At 39.8% G+C, this 19110-nt stretch overlaps 1 protein-coding gene across 3 annotated transcripts in view; it reads right to left on the bottom strand.

Annotated features, from left to right (window-relative positions):
* The window catches only part of LOC119487890 (RNA-binding protein Musashi homolog 1-like), a 33025-nt gene extending 15871 nt beyond the window's left edge, over positions 1 to 17154 (bottom strand). For 2 of the 3 annotated variants that reach the window (XM_037768962.1, XM_037768973.1), the window contains exons 1-6: positions 16795 to 17154; positions 16160 to 16200; positions 14974 to 15055; positions 14798 to 14882; positions 1505 to 1546; positions 940 to 1032 (exon numbers count right to left, since the gene is read on the bottom strand). In XM_037768962.1, the coding sequence (XP_037624890.1) occupies positions 940 to 1032; positions 1505 to 1546; positions 14798 to 14882; positions 14974 to 15055; positions 16160 to 16200; positions 16795 to 17087 (636 nt within the window). In that variant the 5' untranslated portion in view covers positions 17088 to 17154. Of the gene's footprint in view, positions 1 to 939; positions 1033 to 1504; positions 1547 to 14797; positions 14883 to 14973; positions 15056 to 15485; positions 15827 to 16159; positions 16201 to 16794 lie in introns of those variants that run through there. The other variant, XM_037768957.1, reaches the window with a different exon arrangement.
* Positions 17155 to 19110: the final 1956 nt, after the last annotated feature.

Raw genomic sequence — 19110 nt, 5'->3', positions numbered from 1 at the left:
AAAAGAGATAAACTAACAAACCAACTGATACTGTAGCCGGCAGAGCAGACCATCAATGAGCAAACGTCATTTTCTTTCCTTTCTTTTACATCTTTTTCCCTTTCAGTCCTCTCTTTCCCCTTAAAACATTTGCTGTTTGTTCTCCGACATAAGGCCCCTTTTGCCCTTTTTTGTTGTGCCTCGACTCAGATGAAAAAGAGTAAAAACAAAAGGAGAAAAACAAGCTTTTCGAAAGCTGAGAGATGTCAAAGGGATAGGGGCCAACAGATGAATATAATCTATCAAAAGGTGCACAGTACATTAGAGCAGTGATTCCCAACCAGGGGTACTTGTACCCGAGGGGGTACTTATACAGTTGCCAGCGGGTACGCGGAAAGATTGTGGAGTAACTCAAGTAATTTGATAAATTTCGATTTCATATAAAAAATATAACCACATATTGTGTCAGCTTTAACGCCCGAACACCACAAGTTGTGACTAAGAGTGCGTAAGCAGAGAAGCTTAGAGAAACGTTAGCTAAAAGTGATGAATGAATGGTTGAAAGAGTAACTAATAAACGTTGAAATAGTTGGCTGACGGATAAATGATTGAAATAGCTCAAAGTAATGGTTAATGGTTGAAATAGCTGAAAGAAAAATGGTTGAAATAGTGAACACTAGCTAAAAGAAATGGATAAACAGTTGAAATAGTTTGCAGGTTGACAAATGATTAATCAAGAGTTCAATTCTATGAAAACTTAAAAACCATCATATCCACTTTTATATAATCATTAGTTTTAATATCCAGTTTAAACTGGAACACATTTGTAACATGGTGTTGGGGGGTTGTTGGATGAAGGGGTCCTTTAGTTTAGTGCACTAGAGAATCTGAAAGACGGAGTGGGAGCTTATCACGGAGCGGGATGGCCACAAATAGATACCAGATTTGTGTATAGTTTACCTTTCCAAACTGGTCGAAGTAATGCTTCACATCTTCGATGGTGGTATTGACCGACAGTCCTCCGACAAAGATCTTCTTTGTCCTGGTCACCAGCTAGCAACACAGAAGAAGAAGAGAAGGCATCGTTTACCACTAATCACATTAGGCAGGGAGTAGATGCTGCTGATAAAGAAAGACTTTGTGTTTGTTGCTGTTCAGCTAATCTCAGAGGTTTCTGAAAGCTCTTCTGAGCATTCAACTTAATTCACTTGAGTTTAAGGTCCTTTACATTTAAGGCTTGTAGGGGTGTGCGTGCCTACAGGTGACTAGTGTGTGTAGGCGTTTATTTGTGTGTGTGCCAGGACCATCATTAGTGTGTGTGTGTAAGATGTTGGCTGCTGATGGTCGGGGGTTGGGTGGGGTCAGGGTACGAGGTCACGGTGTCAGGCTGGACAAGTGGATTGCCGCTCTTCTTTGGTCACTCGCCTGACTCTAATCCCAGCCAACCAGGGCTGAGTGATGAGCGGTGACACATGACATCATCACTACTCCTTCTTTGCGGTTAACCCCATCAGGGTGCACTCACCTTTGGCTGAGCCCGGCGGGGGAACGCCACCTTCGGGTCGATCTGTAGGGGAGAGATGAGTTAAGATGAGTTTTAAATAGGTGAAAGGGAAACATTTCTTTTCTTGAAATGACGAACACATTTACTGTGGATTGGATTGCAGTTGTTATGAATTGATGAACTGTGACGACTGTTATAGGTCGGTGCTACCGAATTCCAGATATTTAGAGGACTCCATTAGGAGTGAGCTGTTGGTGACGTTTCTCAATGTTTGGAGATGCACAGACCCCCCTGCTGTAAGTGTTAAAATAATCAGAATAATTGCAAAATCAACAAAGCTTTTTCCTTTACATATTTTTTTATCTGGCCTTATTAAAACCCAATATGTGGAAAAGTATTTAAGTGATAACCCTTCACTTTGCCACAAACTGGGCTTTCATGTTGGCACCAAAACGGAAAAGCATTGTTATTAAACCAAAGTAAGGAAATCTTAATCTTAATCTTTTATTAAGGCTGTCAGTCGATTAAAATATTTAATCGTGATGAATCACATGATTGTCCGTAGTCAATCGTGATTAATCGCACATTTTTTATCCGTTTGAAATGTACCTTAAAGGGAGATTTGCCAAGTATTTAATACTTTTATCAACATGGAGTAAATAAGCATATATTTATTATTAGATTAGAACACAAAACAATGACAAATATTGTCCAGAAACCCTCACAGGTACTGCATTTAGCATAAAAAATATTCTCAAATCATAACATGGCAAACTAAAGCCCAACAGGCAACAACAGCTGTCGGTGTGTCAGTGTGCTGACTTGACTATGACTTGCCCCAAACTGGATGTGATTATCATAAAGTGGGCATGTCTGTAAAGGGGAGACTCGTGGGTACCCATAGAACCCATTTTCATTCACATATCTTGAGGTCAGAGGTCAAAGGATCCCTTTGAAAATGGCCATGACAAGTTTTTCCTCGCCAAAATTTAGCGTAAGTTTGGAGCGTTATTTAACTTTCTTCACGACATGTTAGTATGACATGGTTGGTACCAATGGATTCTTTAGGTTTTGATACCAGTATCTTCACTCTAGCTTTAAAACTGATTCCCTGACAGCCCTAATTGTTATTCATATCTTATATATGGTTATGCCTATGCATGAATAAATATAGAATATTTCTTTAGTTTGTCTCGGAGACCCCAAACAGAAGTAATGTGTCATTTTTTTAAACATGTAATCAGTTCAAAATCATATTTAGAAGAGATCCTTATAAAACTAGGAAAAGTCTGAGCTATTAAAGAAGGCACGGGGTTTCCAGGACCCCGCAATATTTTTCCCGTCTCTTCTGAGACTGCGAGGTAGACCTCCTCTTCCCCAGAGCACCCACCATTAAAATGCATCCCCCCACCAGCTTACGTTTCTTCGAGCAAAGACACCAAACCTCTACCTGCTCCGGATATGTTGTTCAGTCGCTGATCCTGTGCTCTGGGCCCCAATGAATTATCACAGTGTTAACTAACTAGAATTAGTTACAACGCAGAGCCTCTAAGTCTGAACCCATCTGAAGGCCTGCGAGTCCAGAAATAGAACGTATGCTAATCTGCAAGTATGTATAGTAGACCCTTGTTTATGCAAGCCCCAAAAAATCCAAACACACCAGCCAAACAAACAGGCGTAGGGAACAAAATACACAGTGAGACGTGAATACGCACATTCTCCAAATTGTGTGTTGAGACACAACTAAATGCATCTCAGACAGAGCAGGGCAGTCTGGCATCCAAAATGAGCATTTAATATTCTGAATACATTTCAGACGGATATATGTTTTGTTTTTTTAAACCTCACAAATCCAGACAACCTCCATTTTGGATTAGCCAGATTTGACTGTATCCATATTTCTCCCAAGTGGAATGTCTCAGCAGTGGTCAAGGTTACAGATAAAATTAGAAGTAAATGAGTTTTGAATGAGCTGGCCTTTAATAATGCTAAATATGCAAAGCCTGGCCTGGCATTTTAAATTTGTGAGGAATCTCGTGTTATTCTCACTCAAGCCGGCGAGAGAGATGATTTTAGGTCACAGGACCTTGTAGTGTATTATGGTCCTAGAGTTCCATCTTTGTTCTAATAATTGGATGTGTGAAGCAGAAGCCCTTGTGTCTCACACAGCCGCTATCAGAGGTATTGAATTGATATTGGCAACTAAAAGGGAGCCTATCAAATGGCCAGAAGTAAGTACTTATGATGTGAACAATACACACACAATACAAGGGGAGGGCGTTCATTCAATATTCTAACAATCCTTTCATCTCTTCCCTGTGATGATTCCCCGCGTCTGATGACAAATCTACAGACAAATATATCCCACGAGGACCTTTTAAGTACCTCAGATTTAACACTGCTTCGAGAGCGCGGGCGCTGTGTAACTAAGATGCAGCTGCAGCGTCCTTGGAAGGGATTGCAGAAGGTCTTTGCACCTTGAAGTGGGGCACAAAGACGAGGGGAGTCGTGTCACCTCCAGCTGGTCTGAGCACAAAGACAAAGGTGACAAGGACACGCAAAGCCACCAGCGACTATCGGCAACAGCAGTGCAACAACACGAGCGCCCTCACAAACAATGACAACACAGCATTTCTTACAGTATGTAAGATGTGCTGCTCAGTGGGCCAAATGTAACATAATAGATGCGTGGCTTCATATACTATGTGATTACCAACACAGTGACCTTTGCATCACCTACTTTTCATCAAAAAAGATGAGACATAAATCCTGTAAATGGCACAGATGTAGCTATTTCTATAGACTACAAGACTCACAGTTTACAGTGCGAGTACCAGCGCACCTGTACTACTAAAAAAATGCTGTTTTTAGACTGTACATGTATTTTATGGTAAAAATACAACAAGCAAACAGCAGCATAAAAAAAGGAGAAGCTGCAGTGACCTCCGATGCAGAACACAATGACAGAATCACACTAGAAGACTAGTACAGTTACAGCTAGTCATGATTAAGTATTGTGTCTTCTTTTAAATACATATCTTTTTAATAACACCTCCTAACTTTACCAAACAGTCCTGGTGTAAAGTGGTTGGGGAAATACGGGTGCATTAACCGTTATAACAAAACCAGAGGACAGGTGTTACCCTGAGGCCAATATGAGACAGAGCTGACAGTGACAGCGGTTAGAAACCAACTTTCACATTTGACACAAGGATGCAGTCTCGTAGAGTACACAGTATACAGTAAAATATTCGCCGAAAATCTGTTTCCACGAGCCGAGTGCATACAAACATCCAACAGCCTTTTCACTAATTTAACAGCATGTGGTGATTTTGAAAATCAGTCTCCTGTCAATGTGTCGCTTCTGCTTGGAAACAGACATTTTAATGTTAGGGTGAGCAATCAGTATATGCAGATTATATCACAAAATTGATATATATTGTTATACTAGGGTTGCAACTAATGATTATTTTCATTGTTGATTAATCTGTTGATTATTTTCTTGATTAATCGATTGGTTGTTTGGTCTAGAAAAATGTCAAAATTGTGAAAAATATCTGCTGTTGGCCGTCATATGCTCTGAATTTTGAATTAAGCACCTTTTAAAAGGCATCACCTTGGACTTTGAGAAACTTGGATGGATTAATCGATAATGAAAATAATCATTAGTTGCAGCCCTAAAACAGAATAATAAACACCGAAACTAACTCAGTGTTTTTTATTTTGGTTGGCTTTATTCTGCAAAGTCGTTTTCCCTACATTTTTCTAAATATGAGTTTAAATAAAAGGTATCAAAGGCCATAGGTCATAGCCAGCAATGGTCACAATGTGACAGGTGGACGCTTTTCAGCAAACCTGTGGCATCGTTTAGGAGTGACACAGAAGACTATGGGTCCTGATAATACAGTTTGCAGCAAGACTGAGACCGTCAATAGTATTAAGATTATTATTTTGCAGTTCGTCTCAGCTCTATGGGGTAGGCCTGCAACTAGCGATTATTTTCTTGATTAATCAATTCGTTTTTTGGTCTATAAAATTTCAGAAAAATTGTCCATCAGTGTTTCCCAAAGCCCAAGGTGACGTCCTCAAATGTCTTGTTTTGTCCACAACTCAAAGATATTCTGTTTACTGTTTTAGAAGAAAATATTCACATTTAAGAAGCTGAAATCAGAGAATTTTGACTTTTTTTTTTCTTAAAAATTGACTCAAACTGATTAATCCATTATCAAAATAGTTGGCGATTAATTTACTAGTTGACAACTAATCGATTAATAGTTGCATCTCTACATACAAACACAAACATCCAACAGCCTTTTCACTAATTTAACAGCATGTGGTGATTTTGAAAATCAGTCTCCTGTCAGTGTGTTTGTAAGATCCATTTCTTCTGCTTGGAAACAGCCAGTTTTACGTTAGTGGTGAGCGATCAATATGTGTAGATCATATCACAAAATTGTTATATATTGTGATACACTTTCTTAAAGCTCAATTGAATATGGATAAAATAACCGGACGCTATTTTTTTGGCCTTATGCAATAAATGAAACATCTGAGAAATCAAGATGCATCATCACATTAATGCAACAATCCTGTTAATTAGGGCGGTTGTGTATTGCCAAAAATCTGATGATACGTATCATGATGCAGGGGTTACGATTCAATATATTGCGATGCAAGGTGATTTAAATCTAATTTTAGGAAAGCTGTCATAGTATAAAGAACACACCACCATTTGGTTAAACTTTGAGTAAAATAATGTACTTTTTTTATGCAATCAGAACAGTGGGATCTGCATTTTTATTTATCACAGTCCCTGTAAAATCCAACATCAAAACACAACACAACATGAGTCACTGTCTGCCACAAATCTTTGCTTGTAAACTATTAATTAAAAATCTATAGTGTTTTTGAGAATCAATAGTATGACAAAAACATAATATCACGATACTCAGATGTATCGATATTTTCTTACGCCCCTATTGTTAATGCGATGTAATCACAGACATTAAAGAGACAGATTCTGTAGGGCTATATAATTAATCGGATATTAATCACAAGCACGATTTTGGCTTCCCACAATTAAATGAACACGATGGCCTGCGATGTTGACGTTTAAAATGTGCGTTCTGCTTATAGAAAATGCTGCTGCATATCAAATCAAGCGCTTCCGAAAAAAAACAGCTAGCCACCGGCCGGCGATCGAGATGTTTTGGCTTCACTTCTGGGTATAGATATTACCTATAAAACCGATGTGTTTATGATTAAATTAAGAGCATAAAATTGTTTATCTAGCTCTTAATGTAATGTACCAGATTGAAGCATTTCACTTTAAAATGTAGCTAACAAAAGGGCAGGGGGAATATTCTTGCATTTTTTCATATTGCAATATATATATATAGCAGAAAACAGATTTGTTTTTTTCCAACATCGTGCAGCCCTAATTTGTACATCAGCAGGAAAGTAGCACAGCAGAATCGAAGTGAAAGCAATGCTCTGTTTATTTTGTGAAAGTGCAATAAAAATATGTTGTTAAAATCAATGAATAATTGTGATCTCAATATCGATCATAATAATCATGATTATCATTTTGGCCATAATCGTGCAGCCCTAAGAACTCGTGGTACAAACATCACAAATCAGTTGAGAAATGTATGTCTCATGGTATATTGTATATCATCACCCATATTTCACATGTTGTCATAACACCAATATTTCATTGCTTTTAAATCATCAGTAGCTCTTAAAAAGAAACATCCTAAAATACAAAAGGTTACCAACTAGACTAGGTTAGGCCTAATGCGATGTATCTGTAGTAGTGCTACTACGGCTACAGTCATGCCATGCTGTTAAAAAATCATTCCACTTCAGCGAAATAACAGAATACATCTAATGTCTACATCTGGCTGTACTCAGAGGAAGGCTACAATAAATGAAAACTAAAGCATCTATCAGACTGGCGGATTAGCCTCGAGGAAGACAGATAGGCCACAAAGCAAAAGGTAAAATGACTTAGCCAGGTCACTGTTTGCAACACTCAGAGACAGCTCTTCAGAGGCTTGACATTTGGGAGTCCCAATCAAACATTAGTGAGAACGTAACTGCTCGTGAATGATGTTTGAAACCTTTCTAGGGAAGATAAAAGTTCCCGGACAGACAGAGAAGAGTTATGACTGAGTGTTGGCGAAATGGTCTGACTAACATCCTGCTTCATGACATCCAACCTCCGCTCAATCTAAGTAGCGTAAAGACGGCAGGAGCCTACAATATGATTTTTAGTGGTTTAGACTACACTAATCTACGACCAATAGTCACCTCACGTGGCCCAGCACCTCCACCAGTGTTACAAACTGGAAAACAAAAATTAAAAAAAATAGGGACGTCAAATCAATAGATAGGGGAAAGAGAAAGAGAGAGAGAGGGAGTGTGAAAATGAGAAAGCACAGGGAGAAAAGAGGAGGCATTCATTTGGAAAACAGAGTCAGCCCATGAGAAAGTGGGCCTGTCCAGTGTGGCGGTGCAGCGGGGCCGTCCCAGCAGGCAGCCCCTCTGATTTCATTAATTAACAGGACAAAGAGTACAAAACAGATGGGCCCGTAGAGGAACTGGGGCTCCCGTGCTACCCCCACAGACACACACATATACATACAACACTCACCCACATAATGTAGCACACAAACATAAACATGTATACAAAGTGACACATATATGTAATTAAATCGTACACTAATCCACCTCTACTGCTGCCATCACATATAGACATTTTAAGCTATGTGACACCAACCTGCCAACACATTCTTGCGACAAAATGGCAAACACGCTGATAAAAAGGCACCACGGGCTGCCCCATTATGGCGATATAATCAATATAAGCTAAACAAAAAGCTATAAAGAGAAGAGGAGACAAAAGGAGTTGGCATGTCAATGCACGCACGCAGGGCGAGAGAGAGAGAGAGGGACTTGGTTTGGGCTCGGGCCAGCAGGGTCAATCTGCACGGCTGAACAATGGCACAGTAATTAGTTAACGAAGCTCACTAATGAGGACCCCCCCCCCTCCAAACCCAACCCCACCCCTGCCCCTGTAACCCTGCTACGGTGCCTCGCCTGGGCGGGTGTGTAGTGGTGGTGGCGGCGGCGGTGGCGGTGGGCTCGGAGAGAGAACCACCTTCAGACTAGGTCCTGACTTTATCCCCGGATCTGAGGCCACGCATGGACCTCGGAAGCCCAATCCAGTTTGTTTCCCTCAATCGGATTAGTTGCTTTTCAGATCTATACTAATTACAGCGCGGGAGCCGGGCCTCCCCCGCTCTCCTCTCCTCTCCTCCATCATCTCCATCCCCCCCATCTCCAGTTTTGTCCACGTCAGCACTAACAGCTAATCTCTGGTCAGGAGGCGAGGAGCCGGTGCTGCTACCATCTAAAACTCTCCACTAACCAGGTGTTGTTAGACCAGTGGCCACGGCAGACTGCGGTGCCAGCGGTCCACAGAGGCTGGTGCTAACATATGTTGTTACAGCGCACAGCTATAGACCAAAAGCAGCTATATTAGCACCGTGCTGATGACCACCACTGGACCTTCACAGACGGTCGGGTCGTGCCAAAAGCAGCAATTACCACCTACTGTAACACATTTGGAAAAGGGCATTCCTGTTTACTTGGTCTGAAAAACAAAAATCTTCTGTATGTCTCTTATTTTTGCCATTCCCTTCTGTGAAAAGATGTTTTTCTTTCAAGTAATGTTAGTTCAGTGTTGCACTTTGGTTTTTTAGAGGTTATTTTGGGACACTGCCCTCTAAAAAATAACAATTACCATGTTACACATGATAACACATCATCATGTACAGTCTATTGCACTGTGAATGGGGTTTAGGGCTAAAACTAATGATTATTTTCTGGTCTATAAAATGGTGAAATATGTCGATCAGTGTGTCCCAAAGCCCAAGGTGACGTCCTCAAATGTCTTGTTTTGTCAACAACTCAAAGATATTCTGTTTACTGTCACAGAGGTGGAAAGAAACCAGAAAATATTCACATTTAAGAAGCTGGAATCAGAGAATTTTGACTTTTTTTTTTTTTTTTAAATGACTCAACCCAATTAATCCATTATCAAGTAGTTGGCAATTAATTTAATAGTTTACAACTAATGGATTAATCGCTGCAGCTCTACATTCAAACATCCAACAACCTTTTCACTAATTTAACAGCATGTGGTGATTCAATGTCTTCGTGAGATCCATTTCTTCTTTAATTCTGCTTGGAAACGACCATTTGTACGTTGGGGGTGAGTGATCAGTATATGTAGATTATATCACAAAATGTATATATATTGTGATACACTCTCTAAAAGCTCAACTGAATATAGATAAAATAACCGGACACTATTTTTTTTTGGGCTTATCCAATAAATGGAACACCTGAGAAAATCAAAATGCATCATCACATCAAATGTCTTCTTTCATCCACAACTCTAAGATATTCAGTTTACTGTTACAGAGGAGTAAAGAAACCAGAAAATATTCACATTTAAGAAGCTAGAATCAGTGAATTTTTTACTTTTTTTCGTTAAAAAATTACTCAAACAGATTACTCGACTATCTCTAATATAGTTTATTTATCATAAAAAAGAAAAAGTGCACAATAATCCATCACGTATTTGCCTGAGTGAGTCAGTGAAGCAAAATGGTGTTGGACAAATTACACCTCACAAATCGCATGAACGACATTCTGTCTCGTCTGAGAACTCTTTACACCGCAACTACACCGCAAATAATAACACACCCAAATCTAAAATCACCCTGCGCTGATCCGAGTGAGCGAGAAGCGGTGGCGTTTCAGAAAATATCTGGTCTCGTCTATTCTCCTTCCTGAGAAAACAAATCCCAGTTGTGCCCTTCTTCTCTGTCCAGAGAAATACGACAGCACACCAGTGCCCTGAGGCCACGCTCTGCCCCTGCAGGAAATCTAACCTCCAACCAGAACAACAACCTCGCTCTAAAAACAATACACAACCTCTCATTTGTTGCATTTAACATTCTCAGGCTTACAGGTATTGACAGTAACTAATCAGTGCTTCTTTTGGACAAAACACTATTGGATGTAACAGGACTGTAAATGGTTAATACCACTTGTAACCGCGGTATGAACCTTGCACCATAGTTTACTTCTCACCCTGTGTCCTCACACAGCACCCTGTTGCTCCGTTACATCCCTTTCATTCACTTTCCTCGTCTGTCTCCTTCCTGCTTCAGGCCTTATAGCGTCTTTTCTCACAAACCAAAGGCTCAGCATAAAAAGAAAAGAAAAAAAAATCAGACAATCGAATATTCTTCCTCATTCCGGGGAGGAATGTCTTTCTCACATCTCCTGCTGATCAAACAACAGTTATCCTCCTCTGACTGTGGAGAGAGGGGAGGGGTGGAAACAACCGTCCAGGTGTGAGGAAGACACAAAGTGCATGGAAATAAATAAAATATAGAAAATAATTAAACTGGGACAGGTGTTGAGAGAGGTTGACACTGATCCCATAAAGCTACGCGTGTTATTAAAAATATTCGCTCCAACGCCACAGAATCTGACCCACGGTTGACTCAAAGCTTCAACAAAAAAAATCCCTCAAGAAAGGCTTTATTCATAATTATTCAAAATTGTACTGTTAGAGAATGAGTTGTTTTGCTGTTCAGTCATTTTGCATCAGTCATACTTAATGTATTGTCATGGAGTTAGGCTATAAGTAGGGCTGAGCGGTGTGGCCAAAATCTTCTATCACGATATAGGTCATTTCATATCTTGATAACGATTTATATCACGATATAGCATGTTTTCTGGTATTTCCATAAATAAATAGTAGGGCTGTCAATCCATTACAATATTTAATTGCAAATTAATCACACATTTTTTATCTGCTCAAAATGTACCTTAAAGGGAGATTTGTCAAGTATTTAATACTCTAATCCACATGTAGTGGGCAAATATGCTGCTTTATGCAAATGTATGTATATATTTATCAATTAACAACACAAAATATTGACAAATATTGTCCAGAAACCCTCACAGGTACTGCATTTAGCATGAAAAATATGCTGAAATCATAACATGGCAAACTCAGGCCCAACAGGCAACAACAGCAGTCAGTGTGTCAGTGTGCTGACTTGACTATGACTTGCCCAAAACTGCATGTGATTATCATAAAGTGGGCATGTCTGTAAAGAGGAGACTCGTGGTTACCCATAGAGCCCATTTTCATTCACATATCTTGAGGTCAGAGGTCAAGGGACCCCTTTGAAAATGGCCATGACAGTTTTTCCTCACCAAAATTTAGCTTTAAAGTTTGGAGCATTATTTAATCTCATTTTGGACAAGTTAGTATGACATGGTTGGTACCAAATGGATTCTTTAGGTTTTCTAGTTTCATATGATGCCAGTATCTTCACTAGCTTTAACACTGAGCCCGCTGCAAACCAAAATACGCAAGTTGTGTTGATATGTTAAAGAAATTAGTGCCGTTAAAACAAATTTGCGTTAACGTGTTATTATCGTATTAACTTTGACAGCCCTACTAAATAGTCTATATGAAATAACCACATGGTAAAGCCTATTTTGTATACTCTGGAATTTAATACTTTGAAAAATGAAAAGTAACGAGTATTTTCTCATTTTAAGAACTTATGTGCAAAACGAACATAACAGTTTTATGTGAAATCATAGAGAAATAAATATAGGCCTAGCTTATATCGCGATACAGCCCTTATAAATCTGAGGGGTTTGAAAAAAAAAACATCTAGGCTCTTATTCCCAAACAAAATGGCAACCCTAACCCTGTTTTAAACGCCTGGTTGGATAAACGTTACCACGGTGTTGTTCCCACACAGACTGCTGCCACAACAACCTGAGCAACCAAAGCTGCATTAACATTATTATTGTTTAGCCTTATGCTGTATTTTGGTTTATAATAGGGCAACGCCTAACCCCACCAGTGGCCTGCAGTGCCAACCAATGCTCACATAACACACACACACACACATGGTCTGGCTCTCATAGGCTGTACCTGGGTTTAATAGGTAATATGACTCACTGAGTAGTACTTCGCTTAGAACTTGCTTCCAAGCTAACTGAAAAAATTTGACAGATTACCAGCAGCAACACTCATTTCGTAATAAACCTCACAGCAACTGTGAGGAAAGATCCAACTTTGCAATTAAATTTGAAAACTGCACCTAAAAGCACACACACCCCAAACTCACACACACACTAGCGAAGTATAAAGGTCTGTCGTGACATAACATTATCTGTGTGTCAGAGCTCGGCTGCCCAACCGAGCCGAGTGTCTTAAGTTAATGCAAAATAGCTGAGAAGTTGTTATGGAGACATAAATCCCATCAGGCTGTGCAGTTACAGCACCGTCTCTAGTGGCTGGCGTCACCCCCGGCAACAGGCTTGCTCCAACAACTAACCAACTCTACCTTTCTCCACCCCTGGGCTCTGCTTGCCTTTCTGTGCCACCGATTTTCACTCTCAAATGATCCCATTGTGTGTGTGTGAGAGAGTACATGTGGTTAGGAGAGGCCTCACAAAAGACACACCCAGTCGCCGTTTCTACATCTAATCTACATGACCAAGAAAGCAACTTTCACACCTTCACAGATATGTAAATCTGAGTCAGCAGCTTTGACTCAAATGCGGGGCTTCACACTTCACCGTCCTCTGTGTAGTTCTATAGCGAAACACGAGCACGTTGACCTCTATCTGGTAGCTGATCTGTCCCATTTACCCACATTTGAATCTTCATGCGTCAGTAGTAGGGGTGGAAAATTCTATCCACCTATGTATCGCAATTTTTTTTAACAATTTTGAAATGCCAGAATGGATATATTTGCTTCATTTGAGTCTATGCGCAGGTAGAAGGAACTTAACGCTTCTATTGTTGTAGTCTGAGTAACGTGACGTCATATCCGTTCCGTATCCGTCAACCAAAACAAACCGCAGTCGGCCGAAACAAAAAACTATGAAAACGCCGGAGGTTCCACATTGATACGACTTGAACCCTCACATTTTAAATTCAACGTGGTAAACACTACGCATACAGTAAAGTATGGAAACACTTTGGGTGTCACACATTGACCGAAAAGCAGAGCTAGATATCATGGCTAAAGCTAGGCTATGCTAACTCTGTCATTGACAGGAAATGTTATCGTAACGTGCAGTCAAGCCAGCCGTCACTCTCATGCCGACGCTATAACTGTAGATCACCCATCTAACAGGAGAGCTAGAGACGGACTTGGTGAAGTTAGTGGAAGTATACACATATAACTACATACGAATTTCATAATAAGGTGTTAACAAAGGGTACTGTACAAATATCCAAAATACATATATGGAGATAAGATTGATGGGTTATATTTACCAGAAGTATAAAACATTACATGTAACTTACATTAAAAAGAAAATACCACTAATTTGTGAGGGAAATTATAAAAACATTTTTAAAATAATAATTCCTGACAATGACTGATATAATTGACTTCAGGACATCTCTGACTACCTACATGCTGAACATCAAACATTTTTTACTGTATTCATTTAGATATTTTCCAAAGTAAAAGTCTCCAGAAGTGTATGATTCAACTTTTTCCCATGATCTAGTGTTAAAAAAGTTAACAAAAAGAGCAATAAATCGTAATATCGAATCGCAATACATATCAAATCGGTACTAAAAGTATCGTGATAGTATCAAATCGGGAGATAGGTGAATCGTCCCAGCACTAGTCAATATTGTAGGAGAGGAAATCACAGTTCAAACACCTTCTAATTGAATATTTAAATTCACCAGGACCTCACAGACTTCCCCCCCTGCCATCAGTTTATTCTGCCACAACTGTTTCCTCTCCTCAAACTTTTTTTTTCTCCTGCCACTAGAAAACTCGTGCTGATATTTTCTACGAGAAAAAAAAAAAAGAAGAAAAAAAAAAAAAAAAACTTGTGAGCTCTCTGCCTAAACTAAACCCTGTGAGGGTTTAGCAGGGGCTCCTACTACCCCATTCAGGTCCCCAGGTAACCATGGCAATGAAGACCAAGAAAGAACGCTTTCATGTTGGCGCCCTGAACCAGGATTTGTAGGGGGAAATGAGCAGAGAGAGGAGGAGGAGGAGGAGGAGGAGGAGGAAGAGGGGGGCTGCTCCGAAACGCACTCCTCAACTTTACAAGCGGTGGGAGGCAAAATGCACCAAGGGGGAAGAAAAAAAAAACATGCTATACACAGATTTTGGGGGAAAGTTACCCACACTGGCATCCACCAAAAAGTGTAGTAGCCAAGAAACTCACCGTTTTTGAATCCAGCTCGTGTCTGTTTTGCGCCAAAACCTTCTCCACTCCTGCTTGTTCTGCGTATGTTACAAACCCAAACCCCCTGCAAAGAAAAAAAAAACATCTCAAAGTCAGAATCCAGCATCATGGAAGAAAAACATGAGGCATCCAGTGATACACGCCTCCTTTCTTACCTCGACCGCTTGGTAACGGGATCCCTCATCACCATACACTCCTTCACCTCTCCGAATTTACAGAAGTACTCCTTCAAGCCCTCTGTGGAGACAAGCAAAGGAAGAAAAAGATGTTAAATAAACCCATAAATCTGATGTGTGACTTTCTCCTTATACAGGCTGTAGTGGCATTCCTTCTGGATCCCAACAATAAGCCACAAACGAGCTGTATAGGCACAGTAACTTCAGTCTGACGCAGAATGACAGGAGATATAATCCAGTTTAAAACGTTTACTGAAAAAAAGTTAAATATTACATAGTGTCTGTCACACTGTAGAAAAACCATATGCTCCCATACCTCCTGACTCTAATGCACACTCACTCTCTCACTATGTTAAAGGGAGTATAAATCATCAAAATTCAATATATATGCATTTGTTTCTTTACCTTTTAAAACAGTACCTAAGTCAGCTACAATAACTAGAAATGATGAATTTTAACTTCTATTCACACATTGTGGCTCTTATACAGGCCCTGGTAGTAGGTGGTAGGGGGTGATGTGCTTGGCCAGTAGTGGCTGCAGAGAGAGAGACAATGGGGGTCGTGGTTGGACCACGTTGTGTTTGTGTGTCCCCTCTCTCCAGTCCTCAGAGAGGCTGCTGTATATAACACGGTTGCTATCTGGCCATTCAGCACAAATAGCCCCATTAGGCCCTGCATGCGGACCACAAAGCTACACACACACTCGGTGGTGTTTTGAACACAGCAGCCAGCCAGCAGGATAATAACACGAGGAGAATAAACTGTATTCTGCGTTCTTAAAAAGAATAGAATGGAATCAGCGGAGTGCAACAATGTATCAATATGTAACCAAGTTCTGCTCTGACGTTCCATATAATAATAAAATAATTCCATTTTTACTATTTCTCTTATTAATGAGCGAAAAAAAAGGCAGACAAAGTCGTCGTATATATATCTAATATATGTGTGCATGCATTTGCAGTGTTAATCTCTCTGCGTCTCGGTGCAAATCCTATAAGAGCTGATCCTTTTACTTGAATAGGAGGCTTTGATTTTTAACTATTTACAGTGTTTTTCTCCTCAACTTCGGGCACCGTGCGTAATTACGCAAAAAAAACACAGCAAATAAACAAACAAGAAGGCTTTTCCATTCAGACTTATGAAAGTAGCGTGCGGGACAGCTCACCTTGTGTTGTCTGCCAACTCAGACCCCCGATGAACATTTTGCTGAATGAGAAGAAATACAAGCCCCGTTAAGTCACACAGACAGACAGAATAAACACGAGCACGCGCACATTCAATAAGGATGAGGAAAGAACTGGAGGATTGTTATGCGTAATATAGCATCAATAAAGTAAAAGAAGAAGAAAAAGCATCGGCCATGTTGCGAAGTCACCAATCGGCCAGTCGGGCCGTTATAATCCCCTCTAGAGGAAGAAGAGGAGGAGGAGGAGGAGGAGAAAAAAGGAGAGAGGATTTTGCCACATGATGGAGGGAGAAGTTGCAACAATGTGGCCTTCTGGAGGAAAAAGCGAGATAAATAAACAAACAACAGAGAGAGAGGCTGGAAAAAAAGCAGCGGTGCGTCTCTGTTGTGTGTCTCCTTCTGCTTCTGCTGAGTGGATCCATCCCACACACACACACACACACACACACACACACACACACACAGCGTGCTTGTCTTTTGTCTCCGCGCTGCTCAGCTCCGCACTGAACTCAACTAAAGTCCAAGGTGAACTCGATTCAGGCCGAGCGAGAAGAGAAGGCAGAAAGCAGGCTGAGCTGAAGCTGAGCTGAAGCTGAAGCTGAGTCTGTGTTTACCAGGGGTCGTGGGGGGAGTTGTCCACCACCGTGCCGCCGGAGGACTGGAGGCTGATCTGGCTCCCTTCCGTATCCATTCCGTCCTGCTCTGCTCTGCTCTGCTCTCCTGCTGCTATATTCCCGCACTGTGAGGCGAGGAGAGGCAGTGAAAGCTCCACTAGCTGCTGCTGCTGCTGCTGCTGCTGCTGCTCCAGACTCAGGGGCGGGCAGGAGGAGAGGTGGGGGTGGGGTGGTGAGAAAAAAGGAGGAGGGGTGAGCGAGGAAGCACACACACACACATGCATCCATTGCATGCACGCTCCGAGAGAAGCTCCGCCTCTCTACCTCGTTTTCCCGTAGCCTCCCCCCCCCAGGCCCCGGACCTCCCTCCTCTCCTCCCTCCTCCCTCCCTCCTGCACGTTGCCTGCCTTTATTCATGCTGCCACTGTGCGCTCTCTCTCTCTCTCTCTCTCTCTCTCTCGGTAGTGTTTCCCCGCCGTCCATGTCATTGGTGAATCACAACAGCATGGTCCAAAACGTTTTTGGATGTTTTTTCAATATTGAAATATATTATTTATTTTTTATTTATTTATTTTTTATATATATATATATATATATATATATATATATATATATATATATATATATATATTTATTTTTTTATTTGCACATATATAAAACTGCACAAAATCCAGTCAATGAAAATGATGTCATTGGTCGATCACAACAGCATGGTCCAAAGCGTTTTTGGATGTTTGCAATATTGAACATTTTATTTTTTTTATTTATTTATTTATTTTTTTATTTTCATTTTTCATGCACTGGTCAATTTTATTTTTTGGGGGATTTTTGGCTATTTTGCTTCCATAACGTGTTTTTCTTTCAGACTAGTGGGAAGAAACATCCAACATTTACATTTAGGTGTTTATTTTACTATTTATTTATTTATTTGCACATATATAAAATGTACACATTTTATCTAAAATATATTATTTTTTTCTTTTTATTGATTTATTGATTTATTTTTTATTTATTTATTATTATTTTATTTTTATTTTTTTTAGATTTTGGGCTATTTTGCTTCCATAACGTGTTTTTCTTTCAGACTGGTGGGAAGAAAACATCCAACATTTACATTTAGGTGTTTATTTTACTATTTTTCTTTTATTTATTTATTTGCACATATATAAAACTGCACAAAATCCAGTCAATGAAAAAAAAAAAAAAAAAAGAAATGTGCCAGGAGAGGTCAAGAAGCCACATGCTGATACAAAGGACCTCCCCCCCAACCCCAGGAGAAAAAACAATAACAAAAAAGGAAGAAAGATCCAAACTAACATCATTTTTTATATACAACAACATTTCTATTATTAGAGGACATAAATAAAAAAACATGCAGGCCCAGTATTTGTTGTTGTAGCCTATATGCATCCCTTGATGAATTATTGTCTAATGCCAAGTGTCACTCATCAGTAATTGCTCACATATTAACATATATATATATATAATAGTTTTAGTATTGCTGATGGAAAGTGGTGTGTGTCTTCCTGTTGTGCCAGGTTGGGAAATGAGGCATCTGTAACTAGGATACATGCTCCCATTTAGCCTGACACTATACTGTATACAATAGGTTACATAAACAGGATGTCATTTTTGTAGTTTTAGATTGCATAAAGGTCAACAAGGTCCTGTTTTCTGAAAGGGGTTATTTATGTTATGTTATGTTATGTTAATTTATGTTATGTTGTGTTGTGTTGTGTTAGATAGATAGATAGACATAGTGTTGTGTTGTGCTGTGTTGTGTTGTGTTGTGTTGTGTTACTGTAAGTGGAATGAGGTGTGATGCAATGTGATCGTTTTTGGTGTAATGTGATATGATCTCATGTAATGTAATGTGATGTAATTTGATCTTATATGATTATATGATGTGATTTTATATAATGTGATGTGATGTGATGTGATCCTATTAGATGTGATCTTATATGATGTAATGTGATGTGATATTATGGGATCTTATACAGTATATGATATTGTAATGTGATGTGATCTTATATGATGTGAACCTATGATGTGATTCTATATGATTAATCTGATCCTAACCCATATGATGTCATGTAATGTGATGTGATCTTATATGGTATTTTATATACGATATTGTTATGACGTGAGTCGTGATGCCATATTATGTGACCTTATATGATAGATGTGATGTGATGTGATCTTATATGGGTGCCAGGTCCTTCTCCTACGCTGCACCCAAACTTTGGAACTCACCTCACCCTCACACATACTGGACTCCATTACAAAGTTCAGAACTGCTCATCCCCAAACGCATCT

The sequence above is a fragment of the Sebastes umbrosus genome, chromosome 1 (genome assembly GCF_015220745.1).
Source record: "Sebastes umbrosus isolate fSebUmb1 chromosome 1, fSebUmb1.pri, whole genome shotgun sequence".
Taxonomy (NCBI): Eukaryota; Metazoa; Chordata; class Actinopteri; order Perciformes; family Sebastidae; genus Sebastes; species Sebastes umbrosus.
The sequence above is the reverse complement of the archived record's forward strand: the minus strand, read 5'-3'. Positions and strand labels throughout refer to the sequence as shown.